General features: G+C 40.2%; 2 protein-coding genes across 2 annotated transcripts in view; both read right to left on the bottom strand.

Annotated features, from left to right (window-relative positions):
- Window positions 1-16,306, bottom strand: part of LOC117827573 (homeobox protein Hox-A10-like) — a 38,357-nt gene that overhangs the window by 15,244 nt on the left and 6,807 nt on the right.
- hoxa13a (homeobox A13a) lies at window positions 5,209-7,478 on the bottom strand. The gene is given in 4 exon segments (XM_034704176.1): window positions 5,209-6,260; window positions 6,764-7,026; window positions 7,028-7,217; window positions 7,220-7,478. Coding segments are annotated over 4 exon segments (879 nt in total). The 5' UTR covers window positions 7,398-7,478; the 3' UTR covers window positions 5,209-6,012.

The following is a 16,306-nucleotide window of genomic DNA, read 5'->3' as shown; positions in this document are numbered from 1 at the left end:
GGGTGTTTTTTATTCTCCATTGGATTTATTGTTTGAAGAAAATAACAATTTTTCAGATGTTGTTATCAGCATTGTTTTACTGAAGCGGAGTTTATATTTTCTCTACCATAACAAGATATAAAGAATATCTGCTATTGGCATTGTTATAGGACATTGAGCTGGGTGGAGACTAGTCACTGTATCTTATTTAAAGCCTATTCTCTATTTTCCATTTTGAAACAAACGAAAAAGTCCAAGTGTTTGTTCTGAGCATCTGCGATCTCCTGGTTAATACTATAGAATTGCGGCAAAAATGAGGGGAAAAAATAATATCCAATAGCTATAGACTGGAGGTGAGCCAGGATACATGTTACACTATATCACAAAGCATGTTTTACCCCATACGATTCTGTCCTATGTGAAAACAGTGTAATTATATACCAGTAACTACTTCGATTCACAGCACCTCAGCTGCATTTGAGCAGTTATTCCAACAAAGAGATAAGACTGGATATTGAGAAGTCGGAGGTAACTCCGTGGCATTCTCCGAGTGTTTTGCTACAACACTAATGTCACTGGCACTATGATTTCTTGAGAAACAATGGCATATTTAGATACAATTAATATTACTTATGTTTTGTTTTGTATCCAAGTGTGAGTTTATGATCTATGAATTGGATAAATAACATATTCCACTACAGCTAGGCTATAGGAGCAATATTTAGATTTCAAGACTAAATGAATCCCATTCGTTGGCGCAGAATAAAATTCCACGCTTTTTTCTTCCTGGGTATGTGCACAAGAGCACGATTTGTTGATACATTGGCTAAGAATCCTTCTGTGCATTTTTTTTTCTACAAGCTCAACGGAAATCGAACGAATCACACCGCTGTCGTAGTTTTATAAAGAGTCTTAATAGATCTTACATTGAAAAGACAACTAACCATCACACAATATATTCTGATTAAGTCTTATAAGGCCAACATCCGGTATTTGAGTTCATTTAAAGGAGTTTTTACTGAAAAGCACAAATGTGTGAAATAATTCCCATTCGTCCTCGGATTCCCAATTTGATTCAAATGCAACATGGTGTTTTATCAGACAGGAAACAAAGACAGAAAAGTAAGAAGTGAAATATCTGCAGGGGTTTTTAAAAATTTTTAAAACAAATATTTTCACACTGTCTCCTGTCGCGTTTTGTCAACATTTCTTCTCAAAAATATAGGCTCTCTTTATTTGGCATTAGTTTGTGAAAAAAAGGTTCAAGTTAGGCTATGTCGTTGCCCCATTGTGTCTTTCTGTAGGCCTATGGTTATTTTCATTCTATCACATTTGCAGGGATATTTTGTTCGATATTTTTAGCTCTAAAACTAAACAGAGGCCTCATTAGGCAATCTGTATTTACAGTGGCCCATGGCGCATTCATTTTTGCTCTGTATCTGTTTTTCTGTGTTTGATAGTCTACAGCCTTTATTTGGCATTTATATTTCAACCAAATGAGACGGGAACAGGAATAATCTCGCGTCTCAGTGGGGGAATTAGGCGCCGACTGGGACATGGAGGAGGCTTTTATATAATCTCGGTCAAGTGCTTCTATTTGACCGCTGTCACGGTGCTGGATTAACGTATGTCTGCTCCGGAACTTTGTGCTGTATTACGAGATTACCTTCCAAATTCAGACAGACATTCGAGCTTGAGCAGAGGAGAGCTACGTTTGTTGTCTGTTTGAGTGAAGGTTGCAGGCCTCCATTACGCACAGAGACAGCGAAGGTCAATGTAAAGAGCAATGTGGGCCTGTCTGCACTCAACCACGTCTGACAGACAGAGGGGACACACTGGGCTGCTTGGTGGATTTGTGGGCCGATGAACAAATTCACTGAGCAAAAACCCCAAGATTTATCAGTATACACAATACACATTTATTCAGTTAAGCTGAGTTTTTCTTACATTTAAAAATGCTTTGTCGGAGGATGCAGAACTGTCTTTAATTGTTATAGATACAATAGCATATTGTCCCTTTTAAAAGGACTGTTTTTCTCGTTTTATTTAAGCTTGGAATTTGCTAAAGGCTTTAAAACATGTGATATGTTGCTCGAAATGGCACAATAACAGTTAGAAGCAAAATAACCTTTTTGTTATCTGTTTGTTTATCTGAGTGGACGTGGATGATTGTGGGTACTTCATTTCCAGTTTTGAATAGATACTGGATGAGTTGTAGAATGGCTTATTTTTTTTATTTTTTTTTTGTAATAAATTAAGTGTAATTCCCAATTTGGCCTTAGTGTGGCAGCATAAGTCAATTCTTCACGGTCATTCGCTCCAGTCTCCTGCGTTTCCTGCCCTGTCAAAGATGGCTCCTGTAATGAGAGGGATAGGCGGAGCTTCGCGCTGTGAGCTTTGGACCGACAAGTTTTGTCAGGCCTGGGGCGGGACTTGTAGCTTTGTTTTGGTTCTCAGACTGCCAATAGGATGACGCTCTACTCCCTCACAGCCAATGAGTGACCCCGCTAGTATGTCTCTGCTGCTAACTTCCGCTACTTCCGCCTTGCTATGCTTTTAGGCTACAGAATACACCGAGCAGTCAGACATCACAGTTTTTCACCTATCTCTGAAGTGACTTTGGAACGTGTGCGCGCTTCGTCGTGCCTACGTCAGAGAAGGTGGGAGCGGGGAGACGCTGCATTCCGTGCTCGCGGACGTAGTTTAGCTGTCTCACATTTCAGTGGGGTTACTCGATGTCATTCAGCGGGTCTCGCGCGTATCATTAACACACGACTGTAGACTACTCAGAATTTAAAAATACCACTGTTGACGATTATTTAGCGCAGAGTGAGTCACTGAGGACCTTCTTTTTTAAAAATTAAACAAATGAGACAGCCAAGGATTCATGTGGGCACAGGAAAACTATTATATTATCAAGTTAAAAAAGTATGTGCGGTTAGAAATGCAAATACATCCGTTTGGATAGGATGATAGTTATGTGATTAAAAACTAGTGAGGGTGGAATATAATAGACTTAATGAATACATTAAACGACCAGGACGGTCTTATTAATGTCAATACGACTACTGTACACTGAAGGCCAACAATGGTCTTTAAATGTTGACACAGATAGTCCAGTGATTCATAACAAATGTAAATTACTATCATTACGTGTTTCACTGTTATTATTGTGTACTCTTGTTTTCTGAGTCAGGAGTCTCTGGACAGTCAGTCTCTTTCGTCTTTATGTGAAATAAAGCCTATCGAGTTTGGGCTTCTCAGGGCAACAAGGCAAATTAATAATAAAAAAAACAACGCGCTGTCAGAACTGTGCTTTTTTGATGAGGGTCAGCTATGTGTTTGCATTTTCATTTTTTTTAAGCAGTTCTAGTAGCCTACATAATATATGTATGGTGAAATTGTATCATTATTGTATCCACGCGTTTGCTTGAAATGCTTGGAACAAATGAATTCAACACAAAAAAAATGGGAAAAAACAATTAGGCCTATAGCACGGTGTAAATCAGGCTAACAGGTGTCAGGAGCTTCAACTCTGAACGAGGAGGGATTTGGTTTCATGCCTGACATTTTGACTGCCAGTAAGACTGAATCATATCCACGAAAGCAGCCAAACCAAGCAAGCTGGGATGTTGGGTTTCTGGCTACAGCTGCTTGTTACTAATACACTTAGTCACTGAAAAAAAATAATTCTAAAATGAAAATAATCGCTGTGCAGAGCATGAACGTAGTCTCAGCGACAGTGACAAATAACGACAACAGTAATAGACAAGGAAAGTAGACTTTGTGGTATCTTCAAGTGCAACGTTTTTTTTTCTTTAACACATTCAAAGTGCCAGAAATGTCAGAATGGCTCGAGGCAGCTGAAATCTAAAATGCAGCTTACCTTGTGTTGATAAGGCAGCGAATTGTATTAATTGTATTTTGGAAAAGTGAGGCATTTCTGATGGAAAGCGGGTCCCTCAAAAAGGGTTACGAGTGGTAGCATGTTGTGGACATTTAGAAAATATTTCATCAATGCGGCCTTGCGGAATTTTCCACATAGTAGGCTATATTGTGTTTTGCTTCTCAGTCCCCGTTTATGAAGATAGAAAACTAAAAAATACTCAAGACATCAAGGAAATCCTACTGAAACATGTGTGTGGTAAACGCATTCATATACTACACATATGACAGCGGAAATGAGCCTGTTTTTTTTTTTAATCTGTCATTTAACTTAATGGAATCGTCTGAATCCCGGCCGCGTGCGCCGTTGATACAACCTTATCATCTGAAATAAATATATAATAAACAAGATATTGAATAGGGTTAGACACCTTTGACTTTCTTTACACACAATGTTCGTGTCTAGAAACATTCAATGTGGAGAAGGTCCGCATATCAGTGAACGCAACACCAAGCTTGCAAATATTAAAGCAAATAAGACTGTGGGAAACGCGACGCATCTTTAAAAACATTGCCTCGAAATGTAGGCTATAAATTTATACAGATTTCTTTTTAAATAGATAAAAAATAAGCACAAAGAAAAACACCAAGCAGAGCTAGATTAAAAAAAAACAGCCTACACTAATTTCATGAAGCCGATCTTGACTGCTTTGTTGACGGTAATTTTCACTGTACAGTCACATGCAGGAATTACATCATTTAGAGGCGTTATTTGACATTAGTTGCTGTTCAAATGTATCAAAATAAAGCTTTTTCTTAAATTTTCTTCACCTGCGTCTTCTTTAAGTCAGACGTCATACAAAAATTACACATTATGATGGTACTTTTTACGAAGGTATACTAAGATTGAACGTATTTTTATTTCCAATTTTAACTTAATAAAAGGAACCTTTTTCAGTAGGCCTTAAAGCCTTTTTAGTGTTATTAGATCATTGGCAGTGCACTTAATAATGTCACAAAGGAACCGCTAGATGGTGGTGTCGACCTATATTTCATCACAAACAGACTCGACTGAGTGCTTTCTTCTTTCACAGAGTCAACAGATCTGCTTCACACTACACGTTTGGAATGTTTAATAAGAAGGTATGTGTAGCATTTGTTTTGTTTGTCTAAATAATACCAAAATCCCAGCTACAAGCGTTCAATATAGCTACTTTTTTCCTACACACTGCGAGAGTTAGGAGGCCTGAGGAGAAGCAAAAACTGGCAAGGCGAGCTCTTCTGAAACATAAACGCAAGATGTAAATAAATGAATTGAGAAATCATGGTGGTGAGAGATCCATGTCCAACATAACTTGGATAAAATTCAACCAAGTCCATATTTTTATTAGGGTGGACTTTAACACCGACACACTGTACTCACACACATATATCCTGATATCATGCCGGGATTTACTTTATATACAACCACATGAATACGCACACATATAAAAGCTATGATCGATATGAACACATATCTCGAACGATTATCTAAGCATCATAGGAAAGATTGCGCCATGGGTTGAGTGAATAGATGAGAGCACGGGTTCATATGATAAGACGAAAACGTCAAGCTAAGCATGTGAGTAGGTTTTTAAAAAGGAAGCCAGGAGAGATTAATATTTAACATTTTCAAGGTCCAAATAGGTCACACCGTCTCTTCCTGCGGATCTTCGCGTTATCACTCTCGTTAAAAGTTGTAGATAAACGCGTAGCTCGGTGGCGCAAAATGTTCAGAGCTGGGGTCAGTTTTCCTGTGATGAGAGTGAGCATGCCAAAAAAAAAAAGTCACACATACTGCATATATATGTATATATATATATATATACACATATATATATATTGTCTCTTTTTGTCACCACTTGACTCCTCAAACAATATTTAACAACAAGTGGCAGAATCCACCACAGACGAGGCCTCAGATTTTGTTCCAGAAGCTCCGGGAAATCATTTGGCAACATACAAATAAATCATGTTCAGTCAGCAAGGAGTGTTGTTCCAATCCATGAGTCCAAACGTGTGTGTAAGTATCTGTGTTAAGTGTGTAAGTGTGTGTCTGTGTGGGTGGGGGTGTAGTAGTTTATCTCCCAATTGTCCGCCATCAAACAACTAGCTGATGGGTTTCAATTTGTTCACAACTTTCTTCTCCTTAACGCGTCTGTTCTGAAACCATATCGTGACCTGTCGCTCGGACAGGTTGGTCTGCGCAGATATCCTCCTCCGTTTGTCCTTCGTGATAAATTTATTGGCAGCGTACTCGCGCTCGAGTTCCTTCAGTTGCACCTTGGTGTATGGCACGCGCTTCTTTCTTCCACGTCGATAAGAGCCGGAGTCTCCCCCGGAGTGAGACACTGCGTCTGAGAGACAAGAGATAAAGAAGCTGTTATTAAGCCTTCTCTCAACAAGTAAATAGACCTCATAATCACTTTGAATTTGGTTTTTTTTCTACCAACAGATTAAATATGGGCCCACATTCTCTGTAGCTTGTAAATAATATTAAATATTTCAATAGTTTGTGTAAAATAATGCGTAAAAACAAGAAAAATATGACTGACTCTAATAACAACTTATCAATATTAAAAAAAATACATTTTCTCTGGAAAACTAATTTCTCAGATATAATGAGCGCATTGTGCTTTCCCCTCACATTTATGAATGCTTAATCTGTTGATTCCTCAGGTTATTTCACATATTTTTGTTCAATTAAAACAGTTTGTGTTGTTTTTTTCCACAGGCTTCAAAATTAAATATCCAGCACCAGAATTCTGTACAAAGAGCGTCCTGTTTGCTGTTTGGTAACAAATTAACATGGTCAGTGTACTATATTTCTAAAGGCTGGATCCAGAGAAAAGTAGCCTACCTGGTATGGAGGACTTCCACATGTGTGCGGGCTGCGGCTGCCCGCTCCAGCCGTTGGCTGCAAGAGTCCACGGCTGGTAACTCTCCATGGGCAGCAGGGATTCATGTCTGGCCTCTGAGGGCGCACTGATTGTTGGCACCACGGGAACGTCCAGGTAGCTGGGAACAGGTTGGTATGGGCCTGAAGGATAGGTGGGATAAAAAGCGAATTCCTTTGCCCGAGAGGTGAAGTCGTCACAGGAGGCAGAGGTGTCCATGTATTTCTCCATAGGCTGAGGGAGGCTGAGTTCCGCACGACTTAATGCTGCTGTGATGCGACATTCTGCACGGGTAATAGCTGCTACCGAAGTACCCATAAGGCAGGGACGCGCTGGATGAGTTCTGAGCCGCTGAGCAGGGACTGCACTGCTTCACAGGCTCGCCCATTCCGGAGGTGGGCACTTCGCTGGACGAGCCGTGCTGGGTGCCAGGGACGCGGGGTGCGCCATCAGATTCCTACACTGGTTCGCAGCAAAGTTGCCACCAGCAAAACCCTCCATGTTCTTGCTCACTTCATCAGAACCGCCGCCGTTGTCGTAGAGAAACATCACCGACGGGTCGACCCAGCGCGGACGGAGGAGCAGTGACGTTGTCATAGCACGGCATCCAACATTGAAGCTTCTGACTCTTTTTTAAAAAGCTCAGAGACTGAAAAAAGGCGATACTGGTTCCCAGAGAGTAATGCCACTCTGACGCGCACAAGAGCGCAGAGGTTGCGCTGTCATTGGCCCAGCTGCTGTCACGTGACCACGCTATGCAAAGAGGACGGTAAACATCACCCAGTACAGATAATTAAATGGAGAAAAATGCGGCGAAGTGAGTTGATCGTACCTTTCCAGGGATTTCGCTTTTATCATGTTATCTTCGACTGAAATGGATGTTGAGCATTTATTGTTCAAAAACAGACACGCATAGGACTAGTCTATTTTTCACTTGTATAAATTTGTACATTTTAAAAGACTAAATACTTTTAAAGAGGTTTGAAAATCCCTCTCGTTATGATTTTAGTGTTAATAAGAGTTGCAAAAGAAAAATAATGACAAACTTTCCCCGAAGAGAGATTCTTATGCTTCCACATGTGAATCACATTCATACATTTATGGCCTTTACGCACGCCTTGAGCCTCTCTGTGTTGCTATATGAAGTATAATTACACAGCCTTTGACAAAAGAACATTCCAGTCCATAAAGACACATTGTTTAAGTATAGTGTATAGACGAATGTTGCACTTTATGTGCATGAATTAAACATACATCTGTCGCACGCTGATCCACAATGTAGAATATTCTGTACTGTTTCACTCTGTGCCAAACTACGCGTTCACTCTCAGATAATGAAAAGCTCGAGACAGCATGAGAGTCGTTATATTCCATGTTATATATTGCATGCAAGTGTTTCACAGTCTGAAATAGGCCCTTCCTCGGAAAGCCTCATTTACATTTTTGTTCCAAATCAAGAAAATCGGAGGTTACATCACGTGTTCAAGGTGAATATTCCAGACACGAGACTTCCGACATGTTTACAAAACGCACAGACAGAAAACAGCCTCCACAGTGCCTGCTTGTTTTTTTGCATAGGAGGTAGACGCGGCTGGAGGCCAAGGTCAAGTTGAAAGTTGCTGTCTAGCCGTTCAGCCTGTCGGGCCATTCACGCTTTGAAGGAACCGTCTGAGCGGCTGAAAGGAGCGGAAGAGGGGTGAGAATTCCTGTCCCAATGAAAGCTATTGGAGGACATTAACTTTTACTGTCATTTGGGTTTCTCCGCCGTTTATTCTCACAGACAGGTTTGTACCCGCTAGTCCTCCTGGGTGGTGCGTTTGAGTCCCAGCGTTGGAAATAGAAAAGGAATGCCGTTTTTGTTTTATTTGCACATCTATTGGAGGTGGTTTTGGCAGATACGTGTGAAAATGTTGATCCCCGAAAAGAGGGAGAGGGATAGACGTGTCGTGTGTGTGCAATGTGTGTGAGTGTGTCTAGTCTGGTGGCTTGTGTTTACGACCAGTGGCTCTCCTTCAATTCTGTGCTGGGGGAATTAGACCTGGTGGACCTTTCACTGGATTGTCACCAGATTTGTGTCAAAGTCCAGCGTTAGTTAAGGTCGTACTGAAGTGAATTGTACTGCTCTGTTATCTACAATTAAGTGATAAAAATCAACCCAACAGAAGCTGCCACTCAAGTGCGTAAAACACTGATACAGACGATTGGTTTGCAACCAAAAGACGAGGAATGTTCATGCAAAACACAAAAAAAGGCGTCTATTATTGTGTTTTATTGATTTCATAACATAAATACTCAACTTTCATGCAACATACAACTACATAAAGTATCTTGCCAAAGAAAAACAAGAAAAGCTGAATACACAACTATCTACAAATATCCACATTCCAAAGTAGACATTCACTTTATGTGGAGATGGATACGTTATTTACACATTTATACAGATCAATTATACTTAGCATTTTTATTTTAAGCCTACTGGCTCTAAAACAATAGAGTGCTTCTTGCATGTGAAAAAGAGGCGACCTTATAGAAGTATGATAGGCAGGGTCTAACGTCACAAATACAACGACTGGAAAGCGATGTGCGTAATAAATGATGAAACATAGGCTACATTGTTGTGTCCAAGGGAGGCGCACCATTGATACTATATGTACTGAATTTGAGTGAGAAACAAATTAAATTTATGATGTTATTTCAGCTATTCGGTTTATGGAGGTGTAGTTTGAATTTAAGTCGAAATACAAAAAAAATATAGATACAAATCCGTATGGCTGACGATTTGAAGATTTGCTCATTTGTTCTCATAAAACTAAGATTTAACCCTTTAAAAGTGAGTTGTTAAAAGGGGAAGTGTCGCTTTAAAAATGTAAAATAGGCAGCGTGATATTCCAGCCAACAATAGAAGAAGGAAGAGCAATAGTCTCCTATTACGCATTTGATGAAACAATAAAGCACACTGATAATTACAAAGAGCGTTCTAAATACGTGTTATCAAATTTAGATTATAGTGTTTATTATAGCTCCGTGTAATAAAGGGTGAATGGCGATTGTAAAAACAGATGCAAAAGGCTACATAAGACAACAACATGGGCTGCTGTACGCTTTGGGAAAATTAAAGATATCTTTGGTCTTGCACGGGAAGTGCTGAGACTACCTGTTCGAAAAGGTTTTCATTTTAAGTAAAAAAAAAAAATCTCTACACCTTTGACGTTACAGTTACTCAAATTGTGAAGTACTATGTGCATTATAAACTACCAAAATAACATCATGTATTATAAAAATAGTTTCATGAAGAGAACTCTCTCCACAACTGCTTGGAAATGTCCGGATTTGATCAAATAAAGCTTAAATACCGAAATCATTCAAATATATACGACTACTGAGTCATTTAATACTCTACAAGGCCCGGCCTGTTGCGCGCTGCCCTGTGGCGTTTTTTTCATTTCTTCAATGTGGGCAAACCAAGCTTCAAAATAAACAGTAACGCGTCAATCATTAATCGTTTCAGTTGTCGTTTTTATGTCCTGTTAGATGTTGGGGCATTGATCAGAGTCACAGCCGCCATCTCAGACCTGTTGTGGTTCTTTTAATACGTTACTGCGAGGTGTTTTCATACACAGATGATTTATGTTTCATCCATGTTTGGATCTTTTTTATTCATGCTGCTACTGTCACAACATTCTCGCACCCTCGCCAGGTGGCCGCCGCCGCGCGCACATGTGGTCAGTCCAGAATGAGGCATCCCAAAGAACAATGAAAACACACTCTGGACAGGGGTGGCGCACACACTGTCCCGCCAAATACGCTCACACACACATCATGGAAGTTAAACATTGTGTGGCAGGGAGTCAAACTGAGAAGATAATGTATGTTGATCTGAAATACATTTATTTCAGTTTCCTACAGAAAGTGTATGAATATAACAATTATGAGACTTAGTTTGGATTTATAAATCGTTGTTTTTGCAAGCTCTAAGTGCTCTAAATAAATACAAGTGAATCATACTTTTCCAAATCTCAAGTATGATCCCTCTCAGAAGCCCTGGAGATTTCTTCAGGACACTTGGGGACTCTGCAGCACGGCCTGAGGCCTTTTCTCTGACGTCATTATCAAGGTTCAAACCCCAAGAGTTTGTATTCTCATCCAAATTACACAGTGCGCCGGATAAGGGGCGCATTTATTCCCCCGGATCCAGCGCCCTGAAGCCTGCACGGCAGTGGAGGGAAGGTCCATATAAAGTTATGCTCGGCTATAAATTTCTATCGTTAATAGCATAAATTATGTTGTTAAACGGGGCTGCTAAGACAACTACACGCAGTCAATTTCAGTCTCGTTGATGACATGTGTTTAATGTAGGCTGCTGTCAAAAAAGTTGTCAGAACATAAGAAGCAATATGTTTCTGTGGTGAGAGCAGTGAACCACAGGGCGGTCACACACTTGACTTTTGCATATTTTTCTGGACGGTAGCCTGCAGTGGGATTATCAAGCATTGCATGTAAAAGAGAGGAAACAACGCTGGCCCTTTTATATTTAGGATACGGTGGAAGCCACCTTAAGGTGCGCGGTTAACTGGAAACTTTCACTCCCACGGTGTTCTGGATGTGTGTTTCAGTCTGTTTCTATTTCTCCTGCAGAAGTCTTAAATGTTGCGTTAACAGCCTGCTAAAGCTCGAGCCTGTAAGCTGCGTGTGAAATCATTTATTGGCACGCAGGAATCTCAGCAGATAGGAAAAGTTCAGCCGGTACTCTCTCCCTTACACATCTGTTGTATTTGTGAATGTAAGGGCCGTCGACCTCTAACTTCATGTGACTAAATCCTGATCGAGAAGAAAACATTCATATTTATATTTCTATTATTGCAGCACTTGCCTGTGTGCTATTCTGCACCCTCACTCCAAAGTCATCATTAACTGTATCTATTATCTGGAGAGAGTGCGCTTTATGGCATATTTTTGCGATAATTTATAAAACATGTATAACTATTATTTTACTGTATTGTTGATTCCATTTATTGTCATCAGAATATGTTATCTCTCAAAGTCAACCGTCCTGGCCTCTTGCTTTGTGCAGCCAAAACACAGGCCGACACTGAAGTAGACAATTCAGAATCCAGCTTCAGTTGTCATCCGTAGACAAAAATCTGGAATACTTAAGCAGCTGGAGTAACAATTGATTTTGCAGTGAAATAACCACTGCACTGGCGTGAAACAGGGCTGATAGTTGGGAATATATTCGAAATGAAAACGCGCGCGAATGCAGTGCATTCAAGGTGCTGCGTGCGTATTTATGAAGATGCTTAGAAGGGTTTAAATCGTTTTCTGTGAGCTATTTGAGAGAGACAGCCCAAGCTAAACGAAAAAGGGTTGCAAAAGGTAATTAACGACAGCCAGTGCTTTAAAGATTTACCACTTGTCACGACGAACAAATAATAATGCATTTCAGAGTGAACAATAAAGCTAAGAAACAAAGTTTTGGGGGCAAAATAAAAACAAAATATCCAAGCAAAAAACAGCAGCGGTGTCTGGATTTTGTTTTATTATTGTTTTTGTTTAACAGTGTACTTATACTAATTGCAAATCATTTTTTCCACAGCTCCATAATAAAAATGTGAAGTGCGTTTCTTGTTGACAACTTAAGTTGAAGATTCTACCATATCTCGGCTTATTCTTTCTTTCGTAGTGGTAATGACTGCCACAGACCGGCTTATACAGAGTCGTTTCCAGAATTAAATGCAATATTTCAAGTTTAGTTCATTTCTTTTCTTTTGCCTTTTTCATTTGTAGCAGTCAAATCGTTTTGTCAACAACGGTAATTTAAAAGTCAATTAACGGGTGGAAATCTTCGTAAGAACAGTCCTCTGTCGGACCATGTGCAACACACTTTGGACTGCATGGAAGTCAGTTATATACCAGCCTTATTAAACTTTGCACACACAATACATCAGGAACGGAACTGCAGCGACAGTTCTCCAATGAGAGGAAACTTCCAGAAATACGCACTGAAGTGTCAAAATCTAGGCCGCCTCTGGTTGATTTCTGTTCTTTATAATCAGCAAAAAGTCGTCAGACAAGACACAAGGCAACCGAGAGAACTCTATACTTGCGAAGTAACTGATGACAGCAACACTGCCTAAAAATAAAACACCATTTGCAGGCCGTCAGACTTGTAAATATCACCTCCCCTCAAAGATGCCAGGGACGCACAGTCCCGAGCATTACATGCGCTCTTGTGAAACTTCAGGGGCTTTGCACCTGGGTGTTTCCTTTGCTACTGCTGAACTGGTGGTAAGCCGTTCCCCATGATGTTCTTCCCCTTAACGGGGTGATATAGCCCGGATCTCAGCGCCTTGCTAAGCCCTTGTTGTAATAGCGTGATGGGTTTGCAGATGGCGCAGCGAAGAATGATAATGCAGATCTTAGAGCACACACATTTCCAGCTGTAGAGTCATCAGGACATGTTTCTCTGCAAGGTCATCGAGTTAACTCAGTGGTAGCTGCGTCATCCCGTTTCAAGGCCAAGTTGAAGCAATGGAGACGGGAGGGGCCACGGTAATGAGGAGAAGGAGAGGTTTAGATGTTATTTCCTTCTAGGTTTTCACTCCTTGAGGAACGCTGCACCTTCAGCCAGCAGCAGATTTAACATCTATCAAACCCATTCATGCACTTTTCTATCACGAACTCACACTTGTTGTGCTTAAAGCAAATATTCTGGTATGTCTGCACAGCCAGGGCCATGGATTGGATTACATGCTTACTGCGCAGACTCCATGGTCAAGTTCAAGTTGGGCTGGCTAGTAAAACTGAGGGGCGCATTCTGCAGTGTCTGCCGTGTGGGGCGCTCCCCCTCTTTGATCTCCCCCTGCAAAACTAGACACCGAAGCAGAGCCATGACTGCAGTCCGCACCTCTGCCTATACAAGAATGTGCAGTGGCTGGACGCAGCATGCTTTCAAGATGATGCATAGAATTGTAATGCAATTCATGCAAAGAAGGATATTATGTCACACTATCAGCAAGCTCTCCAAGCCCATCCACAGTTCTTCACTATCTTAAACACACACACTATATAAGTGACACCACTGTAAACCCACAAGGTCATTCATCTGTTGCGCAAAACCAGTTCCAACTGTTATCTCCGGATGATCACAAGATCTCATCTGCCCTGGCCAAGACCTGTTGCATCACTCCTCCTCCCGGTAAGCAGCAAAACAATGGAACCTTTGCCATCTTTGTAGGCGCAGCTGAAACACTGCATATTGACCAGTTTTATCATTTTAAAAGCAAAATAAATTAGTTGTCTCTGAAAACAAGGGACGTTTTGTCTAAATCCGCCCGTTTAAACTCGGATTTCATCCGTCTGAGTCATACAGATAAACTGAGTTCGTGTAAGCACAGGCTAAATAATGGTTAAGCTAAATTAAAATGAATACTAAGAAATGAAGGTAGCCATATCGCTTTATTAGGGTAATTTAAACTGATTAAATCTAAAAACACTGGAAACCAACTACAGAAGAAAACTAACTTTGCCTTTGTGCCGCATTAAATTAAATGTAACCATTTTTTTTCATTTCCCTTCCTGTGGAATGTCTTTTTTTGTGAAGGGTTTCATCGGATCCCTTTGTCATACTGTGGTTCTTAGTTTAAAAAAAGGTACAGACTGATCTCCCTTGTCTTCTTACGAGTTATGGATCTGTCTCCAAAACTAATCCAATGAACTAACCATTTTCGTACCACCAGAGCTGTCCTATAAAATCTATCAATCTATCAATATATCCACTCTATTTTCGGGAGAGAAAATGGGATAAAGCAAGATGAAAGTTGAAAGATGAAGAAATGGGAGTACTTTTCCCTTTGTTGCCCAGATGAAAAAGTGGAGGGAGAAAGGCAGAGGAATTTCCCTCTCTCCTCTCTGCCGGGCTGAGTGGGGGAGGGAGAGGCACCGCTCGGGCCTTTACCCTCATTCGGACAGGCGAGGGCGCACAAGGACAGCGGAGCCCGTCGGAGCTGCTCGGTCTGCCACCCTCTCTTCTCGCTGATACCACGTGACTCCAATTATATACTAAACATCATGGCCGTCACTGTATAGCCTACCACTATGGCCAACAGATGAAGAGTGCTAATCTGATGAGACATTGGATAAGAAAGGTAGTTTTCCAAAGGTATCAAGCATTGTTCGGTTTTTGTAATGTAATGACTTTATTACAAAACAAATGGGAATCGTCATCAGTGGAAAAAGTAAAGCTGCATGTCTTAAAATAAATCATAGGAAGTCATATTTAGATAAATTACTCAAAAACGTGTACAGGACAATATTTTATAGCTACATTGTTGTTGTACTCTGTTTTTGTTTCTTGGTTGTAAGAGTAGCATTATCAATGTTGGCTGAAATTGTTATTCCTTGTCTTTGTTTATTATTACACACAAATAAGACCATAGCAAATTTATTGTATGTGTATTTCTGATGGACAATAAATCTGATTCTGAAGTACATTAAACGGAAAGTGCTGCCTCTCTTTGAATAACTCTTCTAAGATCAATTAGTAATGCCTTTAAAAAAAAAATCATGAAGGATTAAATCAAGGTTCATTCAGGCTCAAAGAGTCAATATTTGTCTGTGAGCTGTAGTCGTATTTTGTGTTGTGGTTGCAAGCTGCAGCAAAGACAGAGACGACTTGATCACGGCTTGAAGTAACAACACGTTCAGTGGACTCTTAGTGTACTGCATCCTTCATTCATACATCAAGCTTCAATGAAACTACATCTGTTCAAGCACTGTAATCTCAGAGACAGGGTGTGAGGACACAGGAAGGTAACTTAAACTAAATTCATGAACATTGCCTGGACACCTGAATAAAATAAACTTTATTTCTTCCCTGCCTTCAGTTTTTTTCCATATGGACCATTTATTTTACATCATAAAGAAAATACACAAAACAGCCACCAAGATTGCTAAAATAATTCCATCCATGCACTAATTTGAAACATGCCAGCACACCTTGAAGTAAGTTAGGGCAATTTAGTGTTTAAGGGCAGTGCTGGGAGTGAGAGAAAGGAATATTTCTGATTTCTTCCATATGAAACATTGATTGAAAGTATATACATCAAAATCATATACTCATGATGATTAAAACTAGCTGTATTCCTTGTTAGAGAGGCATGAATGAAAGACGGAGATTTCTGCCTGGTTGTTGTTCTGCTGCTGACTTTAGGACTCCATGTCAAATTGCCTCTTATCTAAACTCTGACCGCAGAACTTGACCTCTGAGGGCTTTACTTGACTCCACTTTAGGTGGAGGAGAGGGGCACTAAAGACTGAGAAGGAGGATGGAGTTGAGGATGTAGTAAAAGGCGAGTAAATCTATCAATTTCATTTTTAAATTTCATCTTTGTATTACAGATAAAAACATCAAAATTTAGGATGAAATAGTTTCAGAAACTCTTAATATGACTGAAAAAGGGATGAATGATGTAATTCTGACAAATAATTTAAAAAGATTATCAATATGA

This window comes from Notolabrus celidotus, chromosome 16, assembly GCF_009762535.1.
Source record: "Notolabrus celidotus isolate fNotCel1 chromosome 16, fNotCel1.pri, whole genome shotgun sequence".
In the NCBI taxonomy this organism is placed as follows: domain Eukaryota; kingdom Metazoa; phylum Chordata; class Actinopteri; order Labriformes; family Labridae; genus Notolabrus; species Notolabrus celidotus.
The sequence above is the reverse complement of the archived record's forward strand: the minus strand, read 5'-3'. Positions and strand labels throughout refer to the sequence as shown.